Here is a 15,234-nt window from a genome sequence, read left to right as displayed (position 1 = left end):
GCGTGGTTTTCCTTTTACCTCGTCGACTAACACGTCGGCCATTTATGGGGGTCAAAATTTTGACTCCCATAAATGGCCGACGGTGATACTTCGCACAGTAGAAGGAAAACCACGCAATTTCGAGGCAAACTTGTGTGGATCATTGTATGCTACTTTTAAAACATCTTTTCAACCATATGCATTATATAAAAAACGGTTAAAAACGCTTTTGTTTTGACCAACTCGTCCGATCCAAGGCAACGTGTTCCTTTAACGGTTGCTCTGACAGTTTCTTATCGCGATATCGATATAGCGCCCTCTAAATTGAGGGCGCTCTAACAGACTGTGAAATGTTTCCCCCGTCAAAGTCGTCTGCCCGAAAGACAAGTAAGACTAAGACTAAGAGAGGTAAGAAATCTTCAATTTTTCCAGTAGTTGTTCGGTTTTCGAGTCTCATAATAACAATATTAGGATCACAATATTATACAAGTCAAGAAGAATTCACCGCATCAGTTCTTTTTTAATGAAGAGAAGTGATTCTGGATCGGAAAAAGGACGTCGGATAAATCGTTTGTTTATTCGATAGTCATTTTTTTTATACATAATTATTTTCCGATTTCTACCCCAAACTTTGATTCAAATTTACCGCGAGACTGTGCCAGCTCCGCCGGTGACAACTGACAAAAGCTCTGCTGTTTACCCACGTACTGTGTTTATGCCAGGCTTTTCATGCTAAGAACAAAGAACAAAGTTTTCTGTCGTAGGTTATGTCTCGAACATTTGAATGAATAATCAATAAATAGATCAACTGACACTACAGACTGGACTCTCTAGCTACTGCAGTAATTTACCAAAAATCCAAAGAGGGAATGGCGCCACCACTTTTTTCACTCATTTTTACAAAAAGTGATATCTCATTAAGGTAAATTAGATACTAAATTATTTCAGATCGAATGAAAAAGTGGTGGCGCGGTGCCATACGGAAACTTTTCACAAGAGAGTCAACGAAACGACATCCTTTGAGTTGACCTCGAAAGTTCAAAACCAAACTATCGTCTGGTAGATTGTTTAATTCTCCTTCAGTCACTTGATAGATCACGTGATGTTGTTGCTATTTGGGATTCTATTGCGTGCCAAAATGGGGACAAAATCACAGTACTTGGGTGGGATTCTGACCCACGACCTATTGCAATTCTAGATAGGCATAGATGCCAAGTTCAGAGGCCAGCTAGCTATGCGTGACATTTTTTGAACCTGTGCTAAGAACCATTTATAAGGCAATGAGTGAAAAGTCTTACCTGTGAGATTTTGATGAGATTTTGATGTTTTAACATGTTTAACTGCTGTGATTTCATCAGAAAATGGTTTGAGACAAGTCATGGCTATGTGACTAAATAATATAAAATACAAGATTGCACCATAATTTTCCCATAGCTGAAAGGTCCGAAGACCTAATACATAATTCATAAATACCTCAGACAGTTTCGCTATTCCTATTGGTGGAGAGCGCGTCACGTGGGTGTGTATAAACCTTTGTTTATGACCGGTAAAAAGTGTTAATTCATGGGCGTGACACGCGACCTTGCACCTGTTCTTATAAGACAGTTTCTTCATTCCTATTGGTCAAGAGCAACGGCTGAAACAGTTGTGCCACATCACGCGATATGCGCACAGCATTCCCTTATAAGGAGTTGTTTACCCGAGGGCGGCAGAGGGCTTTACCATTTCATAGCTGGAGGGGTGTTGTGTTGAAAGAAATCATTGAACAATTATAATTTTTGCATTTATTTTACTTTTTGGCCAAAAAGTGTTGATGTTTTTGACCGAAAAGGTATTTATGAATGGGAATCAAAGTGTGTTGAATCGGTTTTCAACTAGTGGTTTAACCCGCCAAGGCCTGGTTCTTTATAATTTACCTCGACTTCGTCTTGGTAAAATTATCAAGAACCAGACCTTGTTGGGATTAAACCACTAGTTGAAAACCTCTTCACCACACATTGATTCCCTTATTTAACCTTGATTGTATCAAGGGCTTTTTCCAAGATCATCACTCCTAATGTATTGTTGTGTCCACCACAAACTGTGCTCATTGTTTCCATATTGCTTCATTGTTCAATCACTAGATCCATGTCCTTTGACACGAAAAATATTATAGGTAAGGAGTCAGCTAGCCGGTATTGCTATGTGACTCTAAGCATGAAATGAACTTGTGCTTAGCACCATTAGGCAAGGAGTCAGCTAGCCGGTACTGCTATGTGACTCTAAGCATGAAATGAACTTGTGCTTAGCACCATTAGGCAAGGAGTCAGCTAGCCGGTATTGCTATGACTCTAAGCATGAAATGAACTTGTGCTTAGCACCATTAGGCAAGGATTCAGTTAGTCTGTACTAATGATAAATACAAGGCAAAACAATTTATTTTAAATGTGTGTTTTCTGTCTTTAGATTGAATTGAAGTGGAAACTGTCACCTGTATTTAAATTACATCCTTGCAAGCTATTCAACAATCAGTACGCACTTGAAATCACCCAAAGATCAACATCAACCCAAGATAGACTCGACCCATGACCATCTGAGATTCACTCCAGGGGGTTTGTGACATCTCCCTGGGTAATCTGATTATGAAGGAGCCTACGGATGAGCCAAAGTGGGAGCTTTGTTGGGAGTTTGATGAAGGAATCAATGCTTTGGATATTGATGTCTTTGTACCTGGGAATGAGATGGCATTGGCTGACGCTGGGAATAGCAGAGTGGTGATCTATGCCAGTAAGGGACACCAGAAGGAAACTATTGACATACCACGAAGTAAGTTTCCTAGAAATTATTTAGTCAGAGATTTATTGTTGTAAATCTCAGATGACACTTTGCAAAAGGTACTCTTGATTGGTTATCAGGGTGACAGTCAAAAAGTATTCAATGAAAATAAGGATTTAATATACTCCATTACCACAATCAAATCTGAGGTATAGATAGATACTTTATTAACCCATACTGGGGAAATTAAAACTGATTCAAACAGTACAAAAACAGTAAAAAATTTATAACAATAAACAGACAGATCAAATTAAGAATATCAGGTATAAAAATATGTTTCCGGCATGGATTAAAAATGATTCACAGCAATATTTATATACAAGGTAAAATGTACACAAGCGAGGTCCTTTAACCCTTTCAGTACCACATTGTTTATTGCAAGCACCCAACCGGATACCGCATTGTTGACAAAGGTCACAATGCTGTGTACCAAATTTTTTCACACTAAAATAAATATAACGCAATTTGCAGTGTGTACTGTTTTCAATCTTGATTTTCTGTGGGAAGACATTTTTTTTTTTTTTTTACTTTGTGCATGCAATTTGTAGCATATGAAATGACCTTTCCTACGATGTTTGCAAGATTTCTGGCTGAAAAAGAAATACTTCTATTTTTATTTGGGATTTCTGTCTCAAGGAAAATAACAAGATTTTCAACCTATTTTTCCTCAAGAAAAGTTTGTAAAAACTTCTCAGAAAATGTAACCGTTTTTATTATATTTTCATTTGTACCATAATCGGAACCTATTTTTCTGAAAAATCTACTCTGTTTTGAAAGTGTTCAACTACCACGGTCACTTCGACCAGCACAAGTGGGTCCAGGCCCGCCCGCCATGCACGCCCAAGCCACGGCGTTGAACCGTTGGTATATAGTCCGGTTTTGTCATCATCTGACTGCATGTCTGGCGACGAAATACCACGATTTGATGCCAAATGTTCACTAGATATTTTGATAGAACTTCCCAAGTCTTTTTATGGAGTCACTATAGACAAACATATAAGCCAAAACCTCCGTGCAATGAGCAGACATGATGGTGATTTTTGACGAAAAAAAAACGGAAGCGTGAAATCTTGAGGTGTACTTTTCTCGGAAAATCATAATGGCAACCCCCTATACAATACATACCATTGTAATGCTTGGTAAACAAGCAACCCGTCTATATAAAACCTAACAACAGAGGGCGCCAAACAAATTAAATACAATCTCTCAAAGGCAATGCTTTTTTCTGTCGAGTTTTCTCGACATTGGGACGGAGCGACTACACAACGCACGATCGAGTTTTCTCGACAATGGTAAGGAAGCGCTTGGTGTTGAAAGGGTTAAACCGACAACGCATAAAACACAGTGCAGTTAACTTAAGAACCATTGTAAACATGAATTGCAGTCCAGGGACAAAGGAGTTGTTGTAGCATTGTGTCCAAGGAGATCCTCCCGCCGATGACTTTAATAAAAACTTAGGGTACATGGGATGGGATGGGTCAGACAGGACCATGTTTACCTTAGTATCTTGGTCATAATAAAGTGTCTCTGGGCTGTGTAGTTCGGCTCTGGTTGATTTTCTAGCTTGATTTTATTTGAATATACACTGTATCTATCAAACATTGTTTGCTTTTCTCAACTCAAGTCAATCATAAAAAATTCAAACGTCACAGGTTGTGATCAATACAAGGTTTCTATGGTAGTCAAACTGTATGTCATGAAATTGAATGGTTATTGCTATTTCAGGGGTATAAAGGGAGCTGAGAAAAAGCCTTCTGAGCATCACAGCAGCTCAGACTGTATACTCCCAAAGGGAGCTGAGAAAAAGCCTTCTGAGCACCACAGCAGCTCAGACTGTATATTCCCAAAGGGAGCTGAGAAAAAGCCTTCTTAGCATCACAGCAGCTCAGACTGTATACTCCGAAAGGGAGCTGAGAAAAAGCCTTCTGAGCATCACAGCAGCTCAGACTGTATACTCCCAAAGGGAGCTGAGAAAAAGCCTTCTGAGCATCACAGCAGCTCAGACTGTATACTCCCAAAGGGAGCTGAGAAAAAGCCTTCTGAGCACCACAGCAGCTCAGACTGTATATTCCCAAAGGGAGCTGAGAAAAAGCCTTCTGAGCATCACAGCAGCTCAGACTGTATACTCCCAAAGGGAGCTGAGGAAAAAGCCTTCTGAGCACCACAGTAGCTCAGACTGTATACTCCCAAAGGGAGCTGAGAAAAAGCCTTCTGAGCACCACAGCAGCTCAGACTGTATACTCCCAAAGGGAGCTGAGAAAAAGCCTTCTGAGCACCACAGCAGCTCAGACTGGATACTCCCAAAGGGAGCTGAGAAAAAGCCTTTTGAGCACCACAGCAGCTCAGACTGTATATTCCCAAAGGGAGCTGAGAAAAAGCCTTTTGAGCACCACAGCAGCTCAGACTGTATATTCCCAAAGGGAGCTGAGAAAAAGCCTTCTGAGCACCACAGCAGCTCAGACTGGATACTCCCAAAGGGAGCTGAGAAAAAGCCTTTTGAGCACCACAGCAGCTCAGACTGTATACTCCCAAAGGGAGCTGAGAAAAAGCCTTCTGAGCACCACAGCAGCTCAGACTGGATACTCCCAAAGGGAGCTGAGAAAAAGCCTTTTGAGCACCACAGCAGCTCAGACTGTATATTCCCAAAGGGAGCTGAGAAAAAGCCTTCTGAGCACCACAGCAGCTCAGACTGTATACTCCCAAAGGGAGCTGAGAAAAAGCCTTCTGAGCACCACAGCAGCTCAGACTGTATATTCCCAAAGGGAGCTGAGAAAAAGCCTTCTGAGCATCACAGCAGCTCAGACTGTATACTCCCAAAGGGAGCTGAGGAAAAAGCCTTCTGAGCACCACAGTAGCTCAGACTGTATACTCCCAAAGGGAGCTGAGAAAAAGCCTTCTGAGCACCACAGCAGCTCAGACTGTATACTCCCAAAGGGAGCTGAGAAAAAGCCTTCTGAGCACCACAGCAGCTCAGACTGTATACTCCGAAAGGGAGCTGAGAAAAAGCCTTCTGAGCACCACAGCAGCTCAGACTGTATACTCCCAAAGGGAGCTGAGAAAAAGCCTTCTGAGCACCACAGCAGCTCAGACTGTATACTCGCCACCACAGCAGCTCAGACTGTATACTCCGAAAGGGAGCTGAGAAAAAGCCTTCTGAGCACCACAGCAGCTCAGACTGTATACTCCCAAAGGGAGCTGAGAAAAAGCCTTCTGAGCTCCACAGCAGCTCAGACTGTATACTCCCAAAGGGAGCTGAGAAAAAGCCTTCTGAGCACCACAGCAGCCCAGACTGTATACTCCGAAAGGGAGCTGAGAAAAAGCCTTCTGAGCACCACAGCAGCTCAGACTGTATACTCCCAAAGGGAGCTGAGAAAAAGCCTTCTGAGCATCACAGCAGCTCAGACTGTATACTCCGAAAGGGAGCTGAGAAAAAGCCTTCTGAGCACCACAGCAGCTCAGACTGTATACTCCCAAAGGGAGCTGAGAAAAAGCCTTCTGAGCACCACAGCAGCTCAGACTGTATACTCCCAAAGGGAGCTGAGAAAAAGCCTTCTGAGCACCACAGCAGCTCAGACTGTATACTCCCAAAGGGAGCTGAGAAAAAGCCTTCTGAGCACCACAGCAGCTCAGACTGTATACTCCCAAAGGGAGCTGAGAAAAAGCCTTCTGAGCATCACAGCAGCTCAGACTGTATACTCCCAAAGGGAGCTGAGAAAAAGCCTTCTGAGCACCACAGCAGCTCAGACTGTATACTCCCAAAGGGAGCTGAGAAAAAGCCTTCTGAGCACCACAGCAGCTCAGACTGTATACTCCCAAAGGGAGCTGAGAAAGATGAAATGAATACTATTGGAACAATGACCAGGCCACTAATATGAAGTACATTGAGATGGTGTTGTGAAATGCGCTTTATAACATTTTGCTATTATATCTAGTATTGTTCAACATTAATTCACTGAACCTCTTCTTGTTATTTCCAGGTCAGGTTTTAGCCGAGAAACATTTCCGATCTAAATTTGCTCCGAACAGCGTCGCAGTTGCTCAGTTCTGTGTTCAGAAGTTGCACATCAAAGTTGTACCTGCCGTTTGAATCTTCCTGGATGCAAAGGAGAAAGTACGGTAAGGTCATTTTGGTTATTCTTCTTCCTAAAGACAGTCTCCTGAGGTTGACTAAAGCAAGTTAGTTGAAACAATGAGACAGATTAAAAACTCACTCCGCATTATTAAAGTTAATAACTATCTACTTAAAGTTAAAGTAGTAGTCCCGGCTGAATTTCTAGCTTCTGCCCAGCTAGTAGAACTAAGCGTCTCCCAAGTTTTGAGAATCTACTTTGGGGTAGTAGAATATAAAACAAGAGTTGAAAATATGTTTTGGTTCGGCATTTGAGACTTCTCAGCCTCCTTCCAGATCTTATCTCTGGAATATCATTTCTGTAATGGAAACATTTCTGTAACGGATCAGTATTGTTTGTAAACAAGGAACTTAATGAACAAAGACTTGTTTTTATCCCTTTGTGATTGTTGGTTCTGATGACTTGGGAAATCAAAATGGCTTTAGGATTGTTGGTTATGATGACTTGGGAAATCAAAAACGCTTTAGGATTGTTGGTTTTGAGGACTTGGGAAATCAAAATGGCTTTAGGATTGTTGGTTTTGAGGACTTGGGAAATCAAACAACTTTAGGATTGTTGGTTTTGAGGACTTTGAAAATCAAAACGACTTTAGGATTGTTGGTTTTGAGGACTTGGAAAATCAAAACGACTTCAGGATTGTTGGTTTTGAGGACTTGGGAAGTCAAAACGACTTCAGGATTGTTGGTTTTGAGGACTTGGGAAGTCAAAACGACTTTAGGATTGTTGGTTTTAAGGACTTTGAAAATCAAAACGACTTTAGGATTGTTGGTTATGAGGACTTGGGAAATCAAAATGGCTTTAGGATTGTTGGTTTTGAGGACATGGGAAATCAAAACGACTTTAGGATTGTTGGTTATGAGGACTTGGGAAATCAAAACGACTTTAGGATTGTTGGTTTTAAGGACTTTGAAAATCAAAACGACTTCATGATTCTAGAGCAGTGTCATACTAACTAGAGCACCATGATTGCCAAGTAGCATGACCTTTGACACTGCCAAGTAGCTAGAGGCAGTTTGAATCCTATACTGTTAAATTACTACAAATTAATGTGTACCTCTGATCAATGGGTGCTACACAGACGGGCAATAATGGTAACTTACAAACTGAAAGTTGAGATCAAGTTAAATATTCAGTACACGGTTCATTGGTTTCTTTGTAAGCTGTACCTACCGGGACAGGGGGTTTTCCATTACAGCACACAGGCTCTGGAATTCACTCCCTGAAAACCTCAGGGAAATAACTAACATCTCCCTCTTTCAGCAGCAACTTAAGACACACCTGTTCACGCTTGCTTTCCCTAACACTTGAGAATTCCCTCTTTTCCATCTTGACCGGCGCCTTTGAATGGTTTTACATCAGATTTAGTGCGCCTTTATAAACGCTGTGTTATTATTACCTAGCTGTACCAATCAGGGACCAATTTCATAGAGCTGCTTTTAAAGCAAAACATTCGTTAAGCACGAAAATAGCTCGTTTATTTTACACATGTTACCCTGGCCAAAGTTTCATGCCATATACATTGCTTGTGACTGGTATTTAGCTGTTGTTTACATAGCATAACAATTGAATGGAGTCTTGGCCGGTTATTTGATTTTACTGAGCAAGGGTTTTTTTGCTAAAAGCAAAATTTTGTGCTTAAGCAGCTCTATGAAATTGGGCCCTGGGAGCCTGTACTGCTATGTGACTCTAAGCATGATGATCTGAACTTGTGCTTAGCACCATTAGGCAAGGAGTCAGCTAGCCTGTACTGCTATGTGTCTCTTAAGCATAAACTGAATTTTGTGCTTCCATTTTGGCAAGGAAAAACTCTGGTGTACATTATTATTTCAATTGCTGTGATTTCATCACAAAATGATGTTTTGATAAGTCATGGCTTTAATCTGATAGTTTTAAAGTGGGGTTGGAAAACGAGTGATGTGACAGAATAAAATAAAATACAAAATTGCAGGGTTGTATTTATATTTCCCATAGCTGCTATAGCTCAGACCTTTTCATAGTTATCAAATAATCTTATTTTTATAGCACTCTTTACAAATTTATTGTTGCTCACTCATGGAGTTGTTTACACCATGTACAAGTTCATTGTTAAAACAGCCCAGACATCAAACAGACGTGCAGTATCGCTAGCTCCATGACCTTTGACACTAAAGTTCGTTGTCAACATACAGTACTGCAGTACATTGTACGTTGTACATGTATATTAATCCAGCAACTGTGGACACACCCCGCACAGTACAAAGTACAAACTTGCTACGTAGGTGTTTTTGTGACTGTATAAATTGTTGGTGGTGTTTTTGTGACTGTATTTGTTGGTGGTGTTTTTGTGACTGTATTTGTTGCGACAGAATCCTGCATTCTACTAGGAAATAAGACAGTTGTAAACTCAGTGAACATCCTGACAGGATTGCAGACGTATCTTGGACATCTTTTTGAACAGTACTAAGTGCTTAGGTGAGTACAGATCACAAACTGATTCAACTTTGCTAAAATACTCTGGCAGCTTATTTAAAACAGGCCTAAGATTATATACAAATACCACTTAATTTGTGCAGTATAATTTGTTTGTAATTTGCAGCCTAGATGATAATGATTTTATCTTTGATTTACATTTAAAAGTGTTGTACAATTAACACGACTGCATGGTTTATGAAATCACTCAGGGTAGAAATCTGTTTCCTAGCTCCATGATTGACTCAGATTAGAATGAATTTACCGTTCAATGCAATGGAAGTAATGGCTGGTTATTAAGGGTCATTCTTCTCAATTGGTTGCAACATTTTCTAAGACTTGAGTTCAGTGTTATGAACAAAAAGAGACGATATCCCAATAATTAAATAATCAACAGTAATTAACCATTCAAAGGACTTGTCTCATTTATCGTTCATGTTACCTTATTGGGAAGGTTTTGATTGATTATCAATCTTAAAGGTAGTGGTGATCAAAACGTATAGGGTAGAAGTACTGAAGACAAACAAGCCTCAAGTTTGTATGCCCTAAAGTTTAAATTTGAGAAATATTTACTGTCAGACACATTTCTCAGATTGTGTTTAGCCAATACGGTACGCTTAGTATTTAGGTAACTTTTGGCAAAGTTGGGGGTCTGAAAGGGTCTGGGTATTTTTGTAGGACCCAAAACACAATGACCACAAATTTACATTAAACTTACATAGTTTGAAGATCATTATAGTAGAAAGCTTCCCTGAAAATATTACTTGCTAGTGTGTTGTAGTTTTAAGTGAGTAAAAATGTTTTTGTTTCAGTGAAAGGAAAATTATGTCTGTGCTAAAACTAAGAAGAAAAAACTTATTTTCAAGAAAAGTGCAAGAGATCCGCTTATTTGCAGCAAAATTCAAGAATAATATAAATGCTTGCACTTTAGTGTTCACAATTAACTAATAGGAAAGACTTGATTTTGCTAGTTCATATGATATCATTTGGCATCCCAATATTCAGTGCTGAACCGTAGACGTCCCAAAACTATAGGGGGCGCTCTCCAGGTGTACAATGCATGGTTCAATTTGATGTAGAATAGCAACAGCTGTTCATGCAAACTGCATGTTAACTATTTTGATTTGGGGTTTGAACAAAGACAAATTTACTACAGTGGGACTTGAACCAACGATATATGTGCTGGCGCTCTACCAACTGAGCTATCTAGCCCTGTGTTGTCAGTCTCTCTATGTTGGCTAGATAGCTCAGTTGGTATACAGAGCACTGCCATGTTAATCTGGAGGTCCATGGTTTCGAGTCCCACTCTAGTCAAAGTTTCTTTGTTCAAATCAATTAAAATTACCCAGTCAGTTTCCCTTGTGGCTTACAATATTTGATAAATTATTTTTTATTTTTTAAATTATTTTATTCAGATCAAAATGGCGTTTTCTAAACCAGCACAAGGTTCAGCTCTAGAGAAAATCCGAAAGGATTATCTGGAGTGCAGTATTTGTCAAGAGGAGTACACGGAACCCAAACTACTAGACTGTCTTCACAGCTTCTGTAAACACTGCTTACTTGAATATCAGACTACCAACTACAAAGATGCAAAGATGCTTATGTGTCCTTTGTGTCGAAAGGAGACACAACTTCCTGAGACGGGTGTTGAAGATTTCAAGAGTAACTTCATTTTAACTGGTCTTGCAGGTCAACTGGAGCAGGTCAGTTCACTTGAACACAGCAAGTTGGTCTGTAATTTATGTGAGGAAAAAAACAAGGCAACACATTTCTGTTACGACTGCCCCATGTTTATTTGTGCAAACTGCTACAAAATGCACAAGAAAATTCCCTCATTGTTAAGCCATACAGTAGCTACTTTGAAAGATGTTAGAGATGGGAAAACTGCAATGAAAAAGACAAAACCAAAACGCCATCCAGAATGCCAAACTCATGAAGGTGAAGTGATGAGGTTCTACTGTACAACATGTGATGTGATGATTTGTAGAGATTGCACTGTCATCGATCACCGTAATCCACAACATGAGTATATTGACTGCAACCAAGCCTCATCCACATACAAACAGTCATTGGCTCAACTCTTTACTCCCCTTGAAGAAACCATGAAGAAGCTTCAACAATCTCAAACAACTGCCTCAACAATGAAAGACAACCTAAACATTGCAATTAAGAAAACCATGGCAGAGGTGAAGAACAGAGTGGATGAGATCAGGGCTGAGGTAACAGCTCAAGAGAGTCGCATCATGGATGAAATACAAACCATCCTTAAAGATCGGAGCAGGAAATTGGAGGAATTTGAGCAAGCAGTGAGTGTAAAATTGCATCAAATACAGCAATCACTGCAGAGCGCCAAAGACATCAGCAAGAATTCATCAGTGCCTGACTTCCTTGCAAGCTATCCAACAATCAGTAAGGACTTGAAGGGACTCATAGATCAAAATCAACCCAAGATAGATTCGACCCTCGACCATCTGAGATTCAATCCAGGGGTTTGTGATATCTCCCTGGGTAATCTGAGTACATGTATGAAGGAGCCAAAGTGGGAGCTTAGTTTGGAGTATGATGTAGGAATCATTAGGGCTTTTGATATTGATGCCTCTGTACCTGGGGATGAGATGGCAGTGGCAGAATACATTAGTAACAGAGTGGTAATCTACGACACTAAGGGACAACAGAAGAAAACTATCCCATTATCAAGCTGTAAGTTTCATACAAATCATTTGGTCAGAGGTATATTGTTGTAAATCTCAGATATAACTGTGGAAAAATTACTCTTGTTTGGTTTTCAAGGTGACAGTCAAAGAGTATTCAATGAAAATAAGGATTTAATCTACTTTGCAACGCCACAATCAAATCTGAGAACTATTTATCAAACATTGTTTGCTTTTCTCAACTCATGTCAATCATTAAAATGTTCAAACATCACAGCATTGGTTGTGATCAATACAAGGTTTCCATGGTAGTCAAACTGTATGTCATAAAATTGAATGGTTCTTGCTATTTCACTGTATCTTGTAGACTAGGACTACATCCATTTGCTGCATGATCACTAAATCCACTCTGCTGCAGTCATTCTCAATAATTGACATTCCTCTAATTAACACCAACAAAAGCAGTTTAATCCCAAATTAACATTAAATAAATAAATTAATAAATTAATTAATTATTTTGGTGAAAACAGAAAAGAAGAGTTAAAAAGAATGAATTCAATACTATTTTGTTCTTGATTAATAGTAACCTTGCTAATATGAACAAATTGTTGTTAATTGTTCTACTGTATGTCATTGTTACATGTCATTGTTACATGTATGATTGTGAATATCCGTTTGTTTATCTGTTTTCCAGGCCCTCGGGCTATTGCTGCATTCCAGAATCAGTTAGTGATTGTAGATCAGACCAATTCTGTCAAGATGTACAATAGGAATGGCACCAAGATGTTTGAATTCCACACAGTGCCTCATAGTGAAGTGGGCAAGACATCAGTAAACCTTCTGAGTGTAGCAGTCATAAAGGATACAATCATGGTCGGGGATGCGGAGAGGTCAGTTATAACTAAACACAGATCCAGTGATGGTTCACTCATTGACACTGTTTCAGTTCAGACTAAACCTTACTACTTGGCCATTGACAGCAAGGACAGAGTTGTAGTCAGTGGTTGGGATAGACAACAAGTAGACATTGTTGAACTCAATGGTACTACACTATTCAGCATCAATCCAAAGATCAATAGTCAACCAGTTGGAAACTGCAATGGTGTATGCTGTGACAGCTCAGCTATCTACATTGCAGTGGGCAATGGGGTAGACACTGGTCATATTCATCAGTATGACACTCAGGGTAGATTTCTCAGCTGTATTACTCAGGGTCTGTACTACCCACGTGGAATCTCATTGACATCAGATGGTCAGCAGCTTGCAGTGGCAGATTGCAATTCAGTGAAGATTTATAACAAGGTGTAATGATATCTAATAATGATGGGACTGGTCAAATACTGTCTCATGGATTGAACTGACCACCAAACTATGTCAATCAAATTAAATCACAAAGTTATGCAAACTGAAAAGTTCAAATAACCACTCAATTTCCATTTTTAAATATGATGACATTGAGTTGATTAATTCTGTCTGTAATACCTGGTTGCAAATCTTTACATTGTTGACTCATTTTGCATTTTGCAGTAAAATAATGTTTGTAGAAAAAATATCTTGAGTACAGGCCTGTCTATTTTAAGGAGTTTTGTAAAAACATTCCATCGGGCAGAAAATAGTATTTGAAAGAAATAGTAGCATGCAAAGGGTTGATTATTACATTATGGGGTTGTTCATTAAGTAGTGCAACCTGTTCCTTTTGATAAGAGAAGCATTCTATGAAGTTTAACATTGCATGCAACGGGTTGATTATTACATTAAGGGGTTGTCTGTTTGTAGTGCAACTTTTTCCTTTTGATAAGAGAAGCATTTTATGAAGTTTAACATTGCATGCAACGAGTTGCTTTGAAAATCATTACTCATCAAAATGTAATAAAACTAACTATTGTATATTTTGCCATAATTTGCTTTCTAAGTTAGATTCCCATTTATTATTAGAAAAGTTGTATCAATGTATAAAAATGCCTTAACATTCAAAAGAATGTGAAATGTATATTTTATTGTTATCATCACATTTCAAGACACTGGACACCTTTGATAATTGTCAAATACCAGTCTTCTCACTTGGTGTATCTTAACAAAAAACCTGTGGAAATTTGAGCTCGGTTGGTCGTCAAAGTTGTGACAGAATAATACCTTAACAAGTAAAAACACCTTTGTCACACAATTGTGTGCTTTCAGATGCTTGAATTGGAGACCACAATTGAGGTCTGAAATTCATTACCAAGTTAGTTTTTGAGCCAACATATATTTTGAGTAATTACCAACAGTGTCCAGTGCCTTTAAAGGAACATGACAGAATTGGTAAGAAAAAAAATCCTGTCTCAGATTACAGATTCACGAACTAATGATGATGATGGCAGAAAACATCCCTTGAAACATTTCTGTCTGAAATGTCATATTTGATGAGAAATAAATAAAATTTATCTCGCGTTTGGAGTTTATCACTAAGTGAGCTTTTAATTCATTTTTGTTTCGCATCATTGTCATGCCCATGGGCGTGACACGTGACCTTGCACCTGTTCTTATAAGACAGTTTCTTCATTCCTATTGGTCGAGAGCAACGGCTGAAACAGTTGTGCCACATCACGCGATACGCGCGACCGCACAGCATTCCCTTATAAAGAGTTGATTACCCGAGGGCGGCGGAGGGCTTTACCATTTCATAGCTGGAGGGGTGTTGTGTTGAAAGAAATCATTGAACAATTATAATTTTTGCATTTATTTTACTTTTTGGCCAAAAAGTGTTGATGTTTTTGACCGAAAAGGTATTTATGAATGGGAATCCAAGTGTGCTGAATCAGTTTTCAACTAGTGGTTTAAACCTGCCGAGGCCTGGTTCTTTATAATTTACCTGGACTTTGTCTCAGTAAAATTATCAAGAACCAGGCCTCGTTGCGATTAAACCACTAATTGAAAACCTCTTCACCACACATTGATTCCCTTATTTAACCTTGATTGTATCAAGGGCTTTTGTTTCCATATTGCATGTTCATTGTGCAATCACTAGTTCCATGTCCTTTGACACGAAAGATTATTGTCAACACACAGTACTGACAAAAATATATAGGTAAGGAGTCAGCTAGTCGGTATTGCTATGTGACTCTAAGCATGAAATGAACTTGTGCTTAGCACCATTAGGCAAGGAGTCAGCTAGCCGGTATTGCTATGCGACTCTAAGCATGAAACGAACTTGTGCTTAGCACCATTAGGCA

The 15,234-nt window shown here is 39.4% G+C and overlaps 1 protein-coding gene across 3 annotated transcripts; it reads left to right on the top strand.

The window, feature by feature from the left end:
* The first annotated feature begins 332 nt into the window (after positions 1-332).
* LOC139942557 (E3 ubiquitin-protein ligase TRIM33-like) lies at positions 333-14,617 on the top strand. 3 transcript variants are annotated; one of them, XM_071939399.1, is made up of 6 exons: positions 333-387; positions 2,425-2,784; positions 6,771-6,909; positions 9,269-9,374; positions 10,787-12,071; positions 12,717-14,617. In XM_071939399.1, the coding sequence occupies exons 5-6, from the start codon at positions 10,793-10,795 to the stop codon at positions 13,328-13,330; spliced, it is 1,893 nt and encodes a 630-aa protein (XP_071795500.1). In that variant the 5' UTR covers positions 333-387; positions 2,425-2,784; positions 6,771-6,909; positions 9,269-9,374; positions 10,787-10,792; the 3' UTR covers positions 13,331-14,617. The 3 variants fall into 3 exon arrangements, with proteins under 3 accessions (XP_071795500.1, XP_071795499.1, XP_071795501.1); XM_071939398.1 differs by lacking the exons at positions 6,771-6,909; positions 9,269-9,374; XM_071939400.1 differs by lacking the exons at positions 333-387; positions 2,425-2,784; positions 6,771-6,909 and having other exon boundaries at positions 9,086-9,374.
* Positions 14,618-15,234: the final 617 nt, after the last annotated feature.

This window comes from Asterias amurensis, chromosome 10 (genome assembly GCF_032118995.1).
Source record: "Asterias amurensis chromosome 10, ASM3211899v1".
Classification (NCBI taxonomy): Eukaryota; Metazoa; Echinodermata; class Asteroidea; order Forcipulatida; family Asteriidae; genus Asterias; species Asterias amurensis.
The sequence above is the reverse complement of the archived record's forward strand: the minus strand, read 5'-3'. Positions and strand labels throughout refer to the sequence as shown.

What these genes read in the sequence shown, in the direction of transcription:
- LOC139942557 (XM_071939398.1), top strand. Translation starts at nt 2,740, where the DNA reads ATGCCAGTAAGGGACACCAGAAGGAAACTATTGACATACCACGAA. An exon ending in AACTATTGACATACCACGAA is followed by an intron (nt 2,785 to 10,786) that starts GTAAGTTTCCTA and finishes TATTTTATTCAG; the next exon opens with ATCAAAATGGCGTTTTCTAA. An exon ending in AACTATCCCATTATCAAGCT is followed by an intron (nt 12,072 to 12,716) that starts GTAAGTTTCATA and finishes TCTGTTTTCCAG; the next exon opens with GCCCTCGGGCTATTGCTGCA.